The sequence below is a fragment of the Elaeis guineensis genome, chromosome 10 (assembly GCF_000442705.2).
Source record: "Elaeis guineensis isolate ETL-2024a chromosome 10, EG11, whole genome shotgun sequence".
In the NCBI taxonomy this organism is placed as follows: domain Eukaryota; kingdom Viridiplantae; phylum Streptophyta; class Magnoliopsida; order Arecales; family Arecaceae; genus Elaeis; species Elaeis guineensis.
In genome coordinates this window covers 10,747,414-10,762,407 of record NC_026002.2, presented here as the reverse complement: position 1 = coordinate 10,762,407, position 14,994 = coordinate 10,747,414, and the positions used below count along the sequence as shown (strand labels likewise).

Below are 14,994 nucleotides of genomic sequence, written 5' to 3'. Positions count from 1 at the left end.
AAATATTTTTGTATTGAGAGTGATCTTTCTTGATTTTATCTAACTATTGCGTCAGATGAATGACGTGATACTAGATAAGAGTCCCAAAGTGTCTCTTAAATACTTTTTATGCCTTCCTAGCAAATTTGACACCGGCTAGGTATAGTACGATGGTTTGTTTTTAAAATGATAGTATTAATCCAAGATAGCACCATTAGATCTTTTTCATATCACTCATTCATTATTATTTTATTATCTTCTAAGATGATTTTTAGAAGAGTAGGAGTGCTCCCCTTTATGATATTCATTAGTTTGTAATCTCTTAAGATTGGAAGAAAAAGAGAACCCCAAATGAGGTGATTGTTGCAATCAAGCTTAATAAAAATTAGACAGCATTATTAGTGATTACCAAAGAAACTAATGAAGTTTCTAACATAATGGCTGAAGATGGTGATCCTTCCATGATTTTCGGATATTTGATCCCAAACACAAGTGGCGATAAATCCTACATGGCTCTGATACAAAGAAAAAAATTTTTAAAGAATAAGAAAGAGAAGAAGATTTATGAAAGATGAGAATATTGGTCACACTTTGCTACGGTTGTATTATATTGTATTTATAGACTCATGATAAGAATGCAAATAAAAAGTTGGACCCAACTTATTTAGATTTAAATTATAAAATTTAAATTCAAATTATAGTAAAAATGATAATTATATTGATGTATCTCATGATTTGCATAAATCAAACCTCCTATCTATGGCCGATGTTTAAAATTCAAATTCAAATTTAAAATACACAGAAAATGAGAATCATGTTGGTATATCTCGTTATTGTATGGCTCAAACCTGCTATCAATAGCTAATGTCTTAAACCTGCTATCAATAGCTAATGTCTTGTGATTGAAGCAAGTATGAATCAAGTTTGCTATTATACAATCTTATGTGTGCATGGATGATATAATCATTTATTCCATGGTTAGTGATTTTGATAATTAATATTATCAAATTTGCCTTACCACCGGTTACTTTCCGTCACAATGCCAAATGGCTATAATTGCAATAGTTATAATAATTGATATCCTGAAAGGCAAATAGAATAATGAAATCAAAAGAAAAAAGAGGAAAGAATCTATTGATCTATGTCCATAAGCAGAAACAACACAAAAGTTTTACTATAAACAATTAGAGATTAAATAATACAAGATTTTTTTAAAAAAATTTAGCCCCTAATACATCCGATCTCTATAATACTTAATTGCTCTCTTCTTTTGAGGTGATGAAAGATATACATGAACGTTTGGTCCATAACTGAAATCAAAATTAGAATCGAAATGTATTGGAATGGAAATCAAAATGACCGTATCGTCCAATATATTTGGATCGTGATCGAAATCAAAATTCAGAATCAAAATAAATTTTGAATACTAAGAGAGAGTAGAAATTATGTTTTGGAGAATTGGGGCATTCACATTCTTTTTGGAATTAAAATGAGAATGAAACTCTCTCCAACCAACTAGCTGAAATAAAAGTCACTCATTTTTATTCTCATTCCAAAGTTCAATTTTCCTCAATCAAATATGTGCTATATATAATAGAGTAAGTTGATTTAGGTTAAAACTGATGTCTTATAATAATCAGGTTAGTCCGGCCTACAGGAGCTTTGCCTCTGTACTCTAGACTAACTAATTGTGTGGCCCAAACAAAATAAGTATAATTACTTTCATGAAAAGGGTTTCCATTTGCCTTCCAAAAGCTTGCAAACTCAGGACATAATCAATAATAAAATAGCAGCATTTTAGGAGTTCAATATGAATGGAATTACAGTGGTTATCTAAACCTTGAATTTAACAGCCAATGTCCTTGTCCGGTTGGCTGTAATTGTTCCTCAAAGCGACACCACCCTCACGAGCGATGGCATACACAAATGAAAAGAAAGGGGAAAAGCAAAAGGCTAAAAGAAAGGCTGCTTGTGATGCCTTTTAAGATGAATCATTACTTTTTTGGTTCTAAATGTTCTCACTTAGCTTTACAGTGAAAGAGATCCTCTGAGATGCCTTCCAGAACTGGTACAATATTTAATACAAAGCTGCATCTTGATAACAAACTCTTCCATTGAATAGAATTGAATTGGACTGTCATACCTAGTTGAGAATTTTGCAGAGCCATGGAGTGAGACTCACTGCAAATAAATCCATAGTGTTTGCATATCCATATCGATTGATAGGACTTGAGCTGGTCCTCTTTGATGCCTGGAGTTTGCAGAACTCTTCGAGCGTTGGCTACACTCTTTAGTTGTTAAAAAATGAGAAGCTCTTCAGATAAATCATCTAGAGAGCACCAACGGAATCTTCACTATTACTAACTATTATGACACTTCGATCTGTGATGGTACATTTCCTTAAAAATTAATAACTATTAAAATGAGACTTATTGTTGGATTTTTGTCATACTACTGATCAAACATAGATTATTAATAACAAAAGGTTCAAGGACCTATGACCCGTGTCTGTTAGAATGAGGAATAGGGAGCTGATTTGCTAATTGTTTCTTCACTCAAAAGATACATGGGCATATTTGGTTCACGACTAGAATTGAAATTAGAGTTAGAATGAATTAAAATGAGAATCGAAATGATCATACCTCTCAATACATTTGGTTCATGACTAAAATCGAAATCAAAAACTGAATGAAATTTGAATACCAGAAGAGAATGGGGATTAGATTTTGGAGGATTGAAGCATTCCCAATCTTCCATGGAATTGAAATGGGAAGAAGACTCCTTTCAATCAGATGATTAAAATAAAAATCACTCATTCGCATTCTATAACCAAAATCTCCTCAACCAGACATGCCCTAAAAGTATTTCTTAATTCTTATGAAAATTCATATGTTGCATGTCTTAATTCTGAAAAAATAAAAATAAAAATTTAATAAGCATGGATAGATATCTCACGCAGTGACCTAAAATCTCATCCAAAAAAATTAGTCGAAAAATATTATTTGAATTTCTTGATCCTATATAAATATCACTAAATATACATCCATATGGATCCTCACATACTCCCTCTATATAAACTCTAACACCCTCTCCAAATTAAGGATCTAAATTTATATATCTATTCATAAACACTGCAATCAATTTATAGTCAACCTAATGAACCTATGTTGCAGTATTCTCTAATTTACATAGGCTATGAACTAGATTGGCCCTTATACCATTTGTAACGATCTAAGACCTCATCTAAAAAGGTTAACTGAAAGGTATTATTTGAGTTTCTTGATCCTATATAAATATTCAAAATCTTTTTAGTGAATAATGGATGTGAGACTAAATATACGTCCGTATGAATCCTCACACCTTCTATACTCTTAACTACCATGCCACATTCAGACTGATTCTTATATATTTAGCAAAAGAATAACAAACACGTAGATGAGAGAGTATGGAAGATCATCTTTTGTGTATCATCCAAAAAGAATTATACTAAAACATGAGACAGATCAGAAGATACAATGGACATGCTTGAATATGCATCAACATTCTAATATGCTCAAAGTAGGAAGAACCATCGCTGCTTCCAAGAGATCTGCTGTGTGACTTAACCAATGACTTTTGGGCGCCAACCAGCAATGACATCCTCTGGCAATGCTCGAGTTTTAGCAAATGAATCCATAGAGAAAATGGACTGCAGAACCATGTAAGATGCATCAGGCAACAAAAATAATGCAAAATACTGAAATGAGTCATTGATGTGAAAATGAAAATTTCAAACGTTTCTTTAGGAAGTTATGCCTTCACCAAAGTTGGATCCATTCTCAGAAAGAAAATCGTGTGGCACATCACATAACCCGAAGACTAGTTATAAAATTTACTAAGAAAAATATTATAGTTCTGAGGAACCGCTAATTCTTTAGTCATGGATGGACCAAATTACTTTTTCTATTTAGCTAACTTATTATAATTTCCGATCTAGTTTTATTTATTATCTGAGCTAAAAATGAAGACATCATACCAGAGAGGGTTTTGATCTGATTTGTTGACCAGAACCCTAAAAAAATGTAAGGGTTTGGACATGTCAATCTGCTGTTCTGCTAAATGGATGGTGCAAGTAGAAGATCCAGATCAAATTTGCAAGGGTTCTTCTTCCTGATTGGATTTGTCATGCTGCTGTTCTAATCTTCTGAATAAAAGTTTTCAGATCAAACTAAAGATTCCAATCACCATAGAGCAAGAGGAAGCTGGATAGAAGATTATTTGGTCTTCTGAGGTGGGAATTAAGACTAGCTAGATTATTATCAGTCATATGTTACTCATCTTGCTAAAATAGATAACATAATAATCAAACAACAAGTATCCAAGATTATTGCTGGATTACCAATTAAAATGGAGTCACAATGTTGCATGCTTCAGAAAAAGACGTTTTTCTATCTTGGAGCATGTCTACAATTATGTGAGAAGTGAGCAATAGTGCTGCTGATTGATCAACATTAGCTGCGATGGCTGAGAAGTAAAGGGGGGAAACACCAGTAAGACATGGTGTGTCCAGTAAAGGATCTAACTGCAATTTGGCTTTTGAGGGTAGCAATCTGGTATACATTCTGTTAACGAAAGTGTTATTGGTGATTCTTGAAATCAATAATAATAAAAGGCATACCATGGCAGTAAGCATCCCTCAAAAGTACCATAGCGGTGAGCATCCCTCAAAGCAACATTCTAGGATCAAATGGGAGGCAAAGCAATGCTCTTCCCATTCATACATCATATAACAATCCGAAATCAATAATAATAAAAGGCATACCATGGCAGTAAGCATCCCTCAAAAGTACCATAGCGGTGAGCATCCCTCAAAGCAACATTCTAGGATCAAATGGGAGGCAAAGCAATGCTCTTCCCATTCATACATCATATAACAATCCTCAATCCCTTAGAACTCTTGAATCATAGTTTCAGCAGCTTCTGACATACATTCGGTAAATAAGAAGGTTTCTCTCCTATCATTCCTACCTATGGTGGGGTAAATTTAGCTAAAACACCTTTATCTGAGGCTTACTCCTCTACATCTCTTCCTTCATACATTACCTTTTAACTTGCTATTGGCAAGTGAACTTACCAAGCAACTGAGTTGTGGTGCGGCATTTTTATCCTTCATATAATGTTTCTCAAGCCTTGGAATCAAAGAAGATGATCAGTGGTGGTGATGAAGCCACTTGTCTATTCTCTTGATGTTGATAGAACTACAGTTACCTAGGTGATGTGAATTAAGTCATAAGTTAACCTCGTTTTCGGCATCAGAATCTTGGGTATATTTTTTTCAAGTCTGTTTGTTTACTTTTAACTAGTCAGTTTGAGTCGAGTAACTTTAAGATGAGTTCTGAAAACTGTAATTCAAGCATTGTAGGATAAGTTATCCTTCAATGTTTGTTGCATTCTGATATGTTTGCACCTACTCCTTTTTTCTCTTGGTTTGGTGATCCTCATTTCATTTATTCGTCAACCACTTCTTTCAAACTTATTACATATATTTGAAAGTATGGATGCGCTCCCATATTGTTCATAATTTCTATGAAATGGTTGAGACATACAATTCAAGACATTTCATGCTGATCAACAGAGATGATCAAAAGGAGTTGAGTCATTTCTTTGCCTCCCAAGGGGTTGAAGGACATTTTTCTCATACTAATACACCACAGCGGAATGGTGTTCCTGTCAAGAAGAATCATCATCTGCCGAAGACACTAGGGCCCTTTGTCTAAGGGATGAATGTTTGTAAAATTTTTATGCAGAAGTTATTCTCCTTATAGTTCATATGATAAATTACATGCTTATGTCCATCCAAAGAGGAAAATATCCTTGCAACTTTTAAATTCCATCTTCTCTGACCTCCCCCCATACCTCTTAAAGTGTTTTTTTTTTTAATGTACAAAAGTCTGGGTCTAACTTGTGGCAAATTGGGACCACAACATATCTAGTGCGGTATTCTTGGTTATTCTGGTGCACAAAACGGGTATAAAGGTTATGTTTCTGCAACAATGGTAATACTGTTTAAAACTTTCACCGCCTTCTGAACCTGTGCTGCTCTTTCATTTGCAATGAACCCACCGAAGTTGAAACTCATCATTTGCATAAGGTCCATTTCTCCCAGCCATTATATTGGTGATCTCATCTAATATCTGATCCACCCTCTGCTACTAAACACCTTCTATCATCTTCTTCTCTAGATGTTGTCCATCTTTGGACAAGCCTTCTTATTGAAATACAAGAAGGATATCTCATGTGTTCACCTTTCTTATTTATGAGTTGGAACTCCTTGAAAAGATGAAAATTCAGTAGTTCCAACCACCTTAACATATCAATGAGGGTAAGATGAAAAATTTGCGTACCATGAAGTACCTAGAGATGATCTTTTGCATCAATACTTATATATTATAGTTGCAATCACCACCAACACTTGGAACACTTTTATATCGTGCACGTAAGAAGTTTCCACAATTACTGAGAAATATTTTGCATGTTTAAATTTCCAATCCCATATGGCATGGACATTATAAGCATCAGAAGGTGGCCTAGATCAAAATCTTTAAAAAAAAAAAAAGAAAAGAAAAAAGCATGCTCAAATAGCATTAGCATTTTGGGGTCCATCTAGAAGCATCAAATAAAACCAAAAGATCAAGTATTTCCTGAAATAACTAAAATCGCATACATTGCTATAAGATTGGCTAGTAATAGAATTTATTTGTTAATAAATTGATCACTGTTTGATAGTCTGCATGATCTACGTGCCATTTTCTAATATTCAAACTATTTTACACCTGATTAAACAATAAAAACTATAAACTTTCATTTGGCACACCATATTACCTTTCCAATCATGTGTATAGGCAGTTACCTGAGTTCGATCATTGGGTACTCATGGGATTATCATACTGCATGATATAGGTCAACTTTTTGCAAGAATAACTAGGAATTCACAAAATCTTAAATGATCTAACATACCTTCATATAAGCCCTTACATATTTAAGGGATTCTGGAACTGACCAATTCTTATAGTGACTGAGAGCAATCTCCAGATGGTAAAGCTTAGGTCCAAGTGACAGGTCAGTAGCAGAAAGCATGCTACCATTAACAAAAGGACCCTATAAACAGAAAAAAGAGAAACTTAAAGTTCATATTTTATTAGTGCATAGTTCTATTCTTCATTTGGAGTGAAAATGGTACAAGAATGAACCAGACAGTTCAATATATGCATTAAAAAAAATGAACATCTTAAATACATGCTAATACCAGCTAAATCTACTTCTATTGATCATGAAATAATATCGAACAAAAATTTCTGAAGAGTATTACTGCCAATTAATTAAGTTATCCATATTCTACAACAAGGTTAGTGCATGAAACATAATGCCACCAAATTTTGGCTATTGAAACATCATCAAAAACATAGTTTTTCTATGTTGTTTTTATTTCATTTAAACTATAGCAATAGTATTGTGTATCGGATGATATATTTAAGTTGTAAATTGGATCTTGTCTTAAATGTTTTGGGTTCTAGTATATTTTGGTTATGCATATGGTTGGATCATATGATTTCTTTCAAGGATTTTAAATTTCAATTATGTTTTGATCAATTAGGATGGTCACACCTTGCATTTGGAAAAGTTCAGATCACGGGTCATGACACCAGATGGGTTAACCCCTCTGTTCTTAGTCATACCCCTATAAATTGATGGCACAAGCAAGAGTCAAACCTCTTACTTGGGCATTAGCCCTAGTACATTTCATCTATGGTCATTTCATGTTACAAGAGGGAAAACTATTAGGTTCAAACCTGCCATGACTGAAACCTGGCTTTGTTGAGTTCCAACTCTGACGTTCAGTCAATGGCCCAAACTTCAATCATTGATTGCAGAAGCTAATGATTTCATAAAATTCATCTCAAAATCACATATTCACAAAAATCAAAGGCCATTTGATCAGAGAGAGCAAACTAAAATCTCATCCAAATTAAACTTTTACAAGTGATGACCTCGAATAAAACAAGATGAACTTATATACCATCACCTTACAATACAAAAAATAGCTAAGTCATGCTTTTGAAGTAGTGGCTACAATTGTACAAAAAGTACTTCAATTTTTTTAGTAGCCTAATCCAATAGATCTCCATATTGAAATGTAATGAGTAAATGAGTGAGCCACACAACTCAATGAGTAGCCAAGCATAACGAATAATATAACATTAAAAAAAAAAAGGTAGAACAATGGAGCAATAAGGATCATACTTATTGAAAATTCCAACAGGAATGAAATGATATCTTATAAGAATTATAAAATAAGTGCATTTACCAATAAAGTTTTGTTTCAAAAACACTATAATGATTTTGAAAATAATTAGTGCAATCAAGACTGCATTTTCAACGTCATTGCAAACTCCCATTTGTGGAAACACTAAAATACACTGGGTACACTTAAAAGTAGTGGTAAATTCACTGAATGTACTAAAAATTTGAAAACACTTAGTATTATTAATTCATTGCTGACCGGTCAAATCACTTGAAATCACGGATGGTAGAACCGGTACTAAAAACATGAACCATGTCAAACCATGCCAACCAGTGTTTTAAATTGCCTAAAAATGATTACATAAAAAGTGCACAAAAGACCAATATCAAATGCATTAACTAGATTAAATTAACAAGCAGATGATCAATTGCATTGACACAGATTGTAAGTTCATTGAATTGATTAAACTATCAGTCATGTAGCATATGCAAAAGCTAATCATACTATTTTTTGAAAAAAACTAGCACTCACAGATCCAGCATTCTAAGTTCTACAAAGTTAAATCACAGTAACAATGACATAGGTTATCTTAACTTTGCTATTCTGTTGGCAAAACCCTCTTTATTTCTTGCACTAAAAGTCTGTATCAAAGAACATAATTGTTCAAAATATGCAACAACATGATTACCAAAATACCAAAGATATGCAAAAGAAGTAGAAGCAGCATGCTAAAAGTTCCTAAAGAATCAGACTAAGCTACTCAAAATTATTCATAAAGTGCCATCAACTTTTTAACCATCAAATAGAGATCTCAAAACGAAATGCATGGATGCAGTTCTATCTAATTTGGTACTGTACCAAAATCATTGAACTTCCACCAGGAAAAAAAGAAAAGAAAATAAAAGAAAAATAGCAACAGATAACTGCTTAGAAATACCTGGCAAGAAAATATATCTAGAATAAAGTAACAATAAGAACATGATAAACTCACATTTTCCTTTAAATAATCATCAAATGATGTCAGCTCAGTAAGCAATGCTTGCTCTGTTCCATCATTTGGGTCTTTGCTTTTAAGAAAACCAATAAACGTGGTGAAAATTTTTGAACCACTGCAAGAAAAAACATGCAAAACTAGAAAAATATCAATCATATCTAATATCACTAGTATCCAGTTAAATTGACATTGAGTTGTCTAGAACAACATAAAGATAAGTTCATAAATATCTATCAAATCTAATATACTAGGCGGTTAAGAATAAAGACAGACATCAAAGCTACAATGTCTGTCTGCAACACAATAAAAAAGCAACCCCACCAATCAGTATCATTGTGACTGTGTTTGATGATCCGGCAAATGGAAGGCCTATAAATATAGGACGAATAAAGGACGGCTTGCATATGGGTGGAAGGTTCTCGGAGAACATGTCCAGCTTGCTATCCAGTTTGCAGAAATTGGACAGAAGAGAGAAACTTCGATTGTTATGAGGAAATGAGAAGGTTAAAAAAAAAACTGATGTTGACTTGTGACACAACAGCTTTGTCTGTCTCCTTAAACACCTTAACAAAAAAGGAAGAGGAGAAGAGAATTAGAATAGCTAAAAAGCTGCTGCACTGAACAATCCTTTTCTCCACTTCCTTTTTGTTACCTTCTTTTCTTGTCCTACTACCTTTGATGCAAAAATTTCTGCACAGCAGATCAGATCAGCATATCTTATCATAATTTGCTATTATACTCTTTCACAGCCTATTTGTTAACCTCAGAATTATTAAACATCTGCTTTTAACTTCTTCGACTCCCCATCCCACAAAGACTCAGTAGATATGTCCATAATCATATTTTAACCAGCTTATATCAAAGCCTGGAAATCTCTTTCATCATTGACCCTCAACCCAACAAAGCATTGTTGTGATCTCCTTCGCCTAGGTACAAATCAACATATTTCAAATTAAAATACCAGAAGGTGAAGAGGGAAAACAAAATGAATTCTATACTTAAGGGCTCATCTAACCTAAAGCTACTCCCCCAACCCTATGTCACATGAATATATTGCATATCTAATATAAAAAGACAGAAACACTTATGTTTATTATGAAACAGATAACGTTAGCATCCATATCTGATGATAATATAACCACTCATATCCATGCTAAGATAGTATAATGATAGAATTTGTGACACCGATAACAAGAATTATAATAGACAATCAGATAAAAGTCAAATTTGAGGAAGAAATAAATAAAACAACATAATTATGGATCATAGTTCATCTTCAATATTACAGAGACCAAACTACATATATAATTTAAAATGCATACACTGAAGCCTTCTCTGGTGGAGTTGCCAATGGTGGGTCAGGGTATTTTTCTTCCAACGACTGGGTGATGATGTCAGAATCAGCAACCCACTTCTCATCGAGTTTGACAACAGGAACTTTACCTTCAGGACTGATTTCCAAAAACCTAATGCAATAAGTCAGAAGTGACGGTTAATAGGAACAAAAAGACAGCAAAAGGAACTTCAAACTGTTGGTATAGCTTACATTTTTCTTCTCATCAAGCAATAAGAATAGATTTACCATTCTGGCTTGTTAGCAAAATCTATCAGCTTCAGGTCATAAGGTAGGTGCTTCTCCTCAAGAGTCAACAAAACCCTTTGTGAAAAGGGGCCTGAACATACATATGAATCAAAACAGTATTAATTTTTCAAATCATAAGTAAAAGCAGCAATTCCCCAATACCAATTATTCCAAACAGTTATACTAAGATTAGTAGCATAGCATTTCAAATACTTTGCACGCGAATGAAGTTATAATGCTTAACTATGTTGCAAGTAATGCATGGCTTTCCTAACTACTATGAACACAGCACAATCTGTCACATCTGACATGAGATTATGATTGATGGAAATCAAATGGGAAATTCCGAACTCAGCCCTATCCCTTAAATTGCATTAGATTGAGAATAAGTGGCAATAATAAGGGGCATTTCCAAGCCGATCTATTATCCTCAACACAATCTAAACCCCGATACAATCGGGAAGAAATGAAATAGGGGACAGCAGGAATTTCTATATAGAGCATAATAAACAAAATTTGAAGCATTTTTTACCCCACCCATCGGAGTGCTAACTAACTAGTCAAGGACAAGCTTAGAACAACTGACTTTGTTCTTCGTTTCCTAATAATTCACCATCTCAATAACAAATGTAAGTATCAGAAAAAAGAGCATCGCATCATATAAACATCTCAAACGGAAGCTTTTAATTGTTAGGAGAGAAGAAAGCGCTCACAGTCGCCAAGCCGATTGGGGACGATAGTGGAGGCCTTCACGCAGACCTCAAGGGGTGGGTCGGAGGCCGAGGAGGCACGGACGGATAGAGCGCGAGAGGAGCGCGGTAGACGACGGGGCGCAGCAAAGGAAGAGGCGGACGCGGGAGTCCTGGAGAAGGAGCGAAGGCGAACGGCAGAAGAGAGAAGGTAAGAGGACCGGGAAAGGACAGCGGGTGGCATGGCGGTGGCGGTCGGCGACATGGTGACCGCTGCGGAGCGGATCGCTGCGGGTGGTGGCCGCGAGTCCGCTCAGACGATGATGACGTCGCGCTGGTTTACAACCGTGCGTTCAGTCGGTTGTCTTGTCGCCGCTGCAGAGGAGCAGAAAATTTTACTTATTTGGTTCGTTTGAGAAATTTTACTAGAATATGTTTCATGAGTTCCGGCATGTTTTGTTGGTATTAAAATATATATATATGAATTATATTTTTTTATTTAAATAATATTAATTTTAAAAAATTATAAAAATAATATTTTTTATAAAATATTTATCAAAATATTGTCCAAAATAAAATGCCCTATGAACAACTTTATGTGCTGACTCATCAGAACTTACGTCATGTAAATAGTTAAGTTAGCAGCACAGAGTCGCCTACAAAAGAGCGATCGTCCTGTGATAGAGCGATTTTGATCTTGAACTTGACTCTCCAACCATTGAGAAGGAGGTGGGGGAGTACGAGGAGGGGCGGCAGGGGTCGAGAGAGAGAAGGTCGGAGGATCGAGAGGGAGAGAGGCGAGGTGTTTGGTTTTTTTTTTTTCTAAGTGATAGAGAGGGGAGAGAGGAGTTTAATCTCCCCTCTCTCCCGACTAAACCCCTCTCTCCCCTCTCTCCGTCACTTAGGAAAAAAAAAAAACCCAAACACCCGCCCCTCTCCCTCTCGATCCCCCGACCCTCTTTCTCTTGGCCCTCTCGATCCCCGCCGCCCCTCTTCACGCTCCCTAACCTCCCTCTCGATGGTTGAAGAGTCTGATGGTCTCTCGATGCAAAGCCGGTAGTTACTCAAAATCGCTGTATCATAAGACGATTGTATAAGTCACTTTATCATAGGACGACTTATGGAGTCGTTCGGTCATAGGGTGACTCTACGTTGCTAACTCCACCATTCATATGGCATGAGTTGTGGTGAGTCAGCACATAAAATCGTCCTATGATGAGACGATTTTATTTTGAACAGTATTTTGAATAAATATTTTATAAAAAATATTATTTTCATAATTTTTTAAAATAATATTATTTAGATAAAATTACCCTTATATTGATTTGAGCATCTGTTTTCTAAAAAAAATAACATAGAATATCTTTTGTATTCTTAATAAAATGACTACAAGTAAAAAAAGATAAGTTAATAGGATCAAGAATAATCTCTTAAGAAAAAAAATTTATCTTCGGTCCCCATCAGTGAAAAATTGGATTTCCTCCATCCTACATAAACTTCTATTCCCTGTGAGAGGTAAGAAACTTATTCTTTTTTTTTTTGATACAAACCGGCGATTACACTACTCTAGTGCGAGAACAGCTCAAGAGATCAAGGTACAAAAGATCCCACGGGGTCGGGGGACAAACATCATCCTGTCTTCAAATCCAATTGTCAGAATACTTTGCCACAAAAATCGCAATCTAGTCTGCAGCAATGTTTATCTCTTGATAGACATGCCGTACATGGATCACAGCAGCATGACGGAGAGAAGTCAAAATATCCCGAATAAGTGGGTGAGCCTCCAAGTGCTTCGTCCCTCCCTGGATCCAAGTGATGATGGTAGCAAAATCACTCTCAATGTAGAGTAAGAAACTTATTCTTAAGGGAATGCTATTTTTCTAAACTTGCACGTTGAAGCGTTAAATTATGTCTGGACTAGAAAATATTAGGTCAATCTTGGAGTAGAGTTGACCTTCATCCCAACTTAAATGTGGTCCTCATCCAATCAATTAAGGTGCAACCCTATCTTTGATCTAACTCATCGATTACTCTCACTCCATCGACTAAGGATTAGAAATGTATTTCGAGCGACAGGACTTGCTTTCTTCGTAGGAATCTGCCATTAGATCATCCATTGACTGCTTTGAGATTGTGTATCCAAATATATAATATAGTTCTGAGTGCTTTGAGATATGTGTGCTAGATCATCCAATCATGGATTGCGAGAAGGCGAATCCTTCTTTCATGTCAAAGATGCAATCCCTACCCATCAACTAGCTCCATGCTACGTACGATGCTGATGGCTCTTGCTCCATCATTCTCACACCAAGATATAGGAAGCCGTTGGTTTGAAGTTCGTTCCTTGCTCCCTTCTTGATTCCTCCACCCGCATATGCCAATGTCAACTCTAAGAATGAGAACTCAGCCATCCATAGCCCCCTGAGGACCATCCCTTCCAATTTTGTTGTCCCAAGCAAGAGAACATGAATCTCAAATCCTGAATCCCTAGTGATGGTACTTATGTAACTTAAGTTATCACCACCATCTTATCATAAAAAAAGAGAAAATTACAGAAACATCTTCTCTACTTTATCTCAATTTTATTTATACCCCCTATACTTAAAAAGACATCAAATTAGCTCTTTTAGTTATCGATATATTTTGATGTGATCTAGCCATCTATATTTGTTAATAAAATATTTTAAAAAGATAAAAACATCCATCTCCTCTCTCCTCTCCAATTGATCCCCTCCTCATCCATGGCCAGTGTCCCTCTTTCTCCCTCTACTTTCCTCCTCTCCTTCCTTCTCACCTATTTCTCCTCTCCATCTTCTCTCTCTCCTCTTTTTTTCTCCTCTCCTTTCTCCACCTATTCTCCTCCTCCCTTTTCTCCACATATTCTCCTCCTCTCTTTTCTCCTCCCCTTCCTTCCCATCCACTTCTACTCCTCATCTTTCTCTTCCAAGCCATCTATAAACCATCCTCCTACACGACGGCCTTCACCACCTTCTTTCTTCTTATCTTCCCCATCTTCTTCCTCCCTATCCTCTTCTCTTCCCCTTCCTCCTCCATCCTATTCCTTGTCGGTGGCCCCTCTTCCCTCCTCTCTTTCCTCTTCATTCTCTTTCTCCTCATTCTCTTTCTCCTCCAAACCAACCCATAAACTCTATCTCTTTAGATGGCCCCCTCTACATCTATTCCTTCTCATCAGCAAAAAAATCTTTCTCCCTCCCCTTTCTCCTCACTCATTTCTTCTTCAAAGTAGCTCTCTCTACCTCTTTTCCTTCCTTCTTATCTATTTCACTTTCTCATCCTCCTTGTCCTCCAAACCGTCCATAAACTATCCCCTTCACGGCGGCTCCTTCCATGTCCGCCCCTTCTCGTCAGTATCCCATTCTTCCCCTTCTTCTTCCTCTCCATTCTTTTCTCCTTCTTGTCCTCCTTTTCCTCCTCTAATTCATTTCTTATCCGTGACCATTCTCCATTC

At 35.7% G+C, this 14,994-nt stretch overlaps 1 protein-coding gene across 1 annotated transcript; it reads right to left on the bottom strand.

The window, feature by feature from the left end:
* Nucleotides 1–3,355: 3,355 nt before the first annotated feature.
* LOC105053239 (probable glutathione S-transferase DHAR2, chloroplastic) lies at nucleotides 3,356–11,923 on the bottom strand. The gene is made up of 6 exons (XM_010934334.4): nucleotides 11,550–11,923; nucleotides 10,837–10,927; nucleotides 10,577–10,720; nucleotides 9,252–9,369; nucleotides 6,976–7,116; nucleotides 3,356–3,667 (listed from the first exon to the last, which is right to left on the bottom strand). Exons 1-6 carry the CDS (start codon nucleotides 11,788–11,790, stop codon nucleotides 3,581–3,583), a joined length of 822 nt encoding a protein of 273 aa, XP_010932636.2. The 5' UTR covers nucleotides 11,791–11,923; the 3' UTR covers nucleotides 3,356–3,580.
* Nucleotides 11,924–14,994: the final 3,071 nt, after the last annotated feature.

Bases quoted from the DNA above. Each gene is read 5' to 3' on its own strand.
- LOC105053239 (XM_010934334.4), bottom strand. From the start codon at position 11,790: ATGTCGCCGACCGCCACCGCCATGCCACCCGCTGTCCTTTCCCGGTCC. The intron at 10,721-10,836 runs GTAAATCTATTC...TTATTGCATTAG, and splicing joins TTTGCTAACAAGCCAGAATG to GTTTTTGGAAATCAGTCCTG. The intron at 7,117-9,251 runs GTGAGTTTATCA...TTCTGTTTATAG, and splicing joins ATGATTATTTAAAGGAAAAT to GGTCCTTTTGTTAATGGTAG.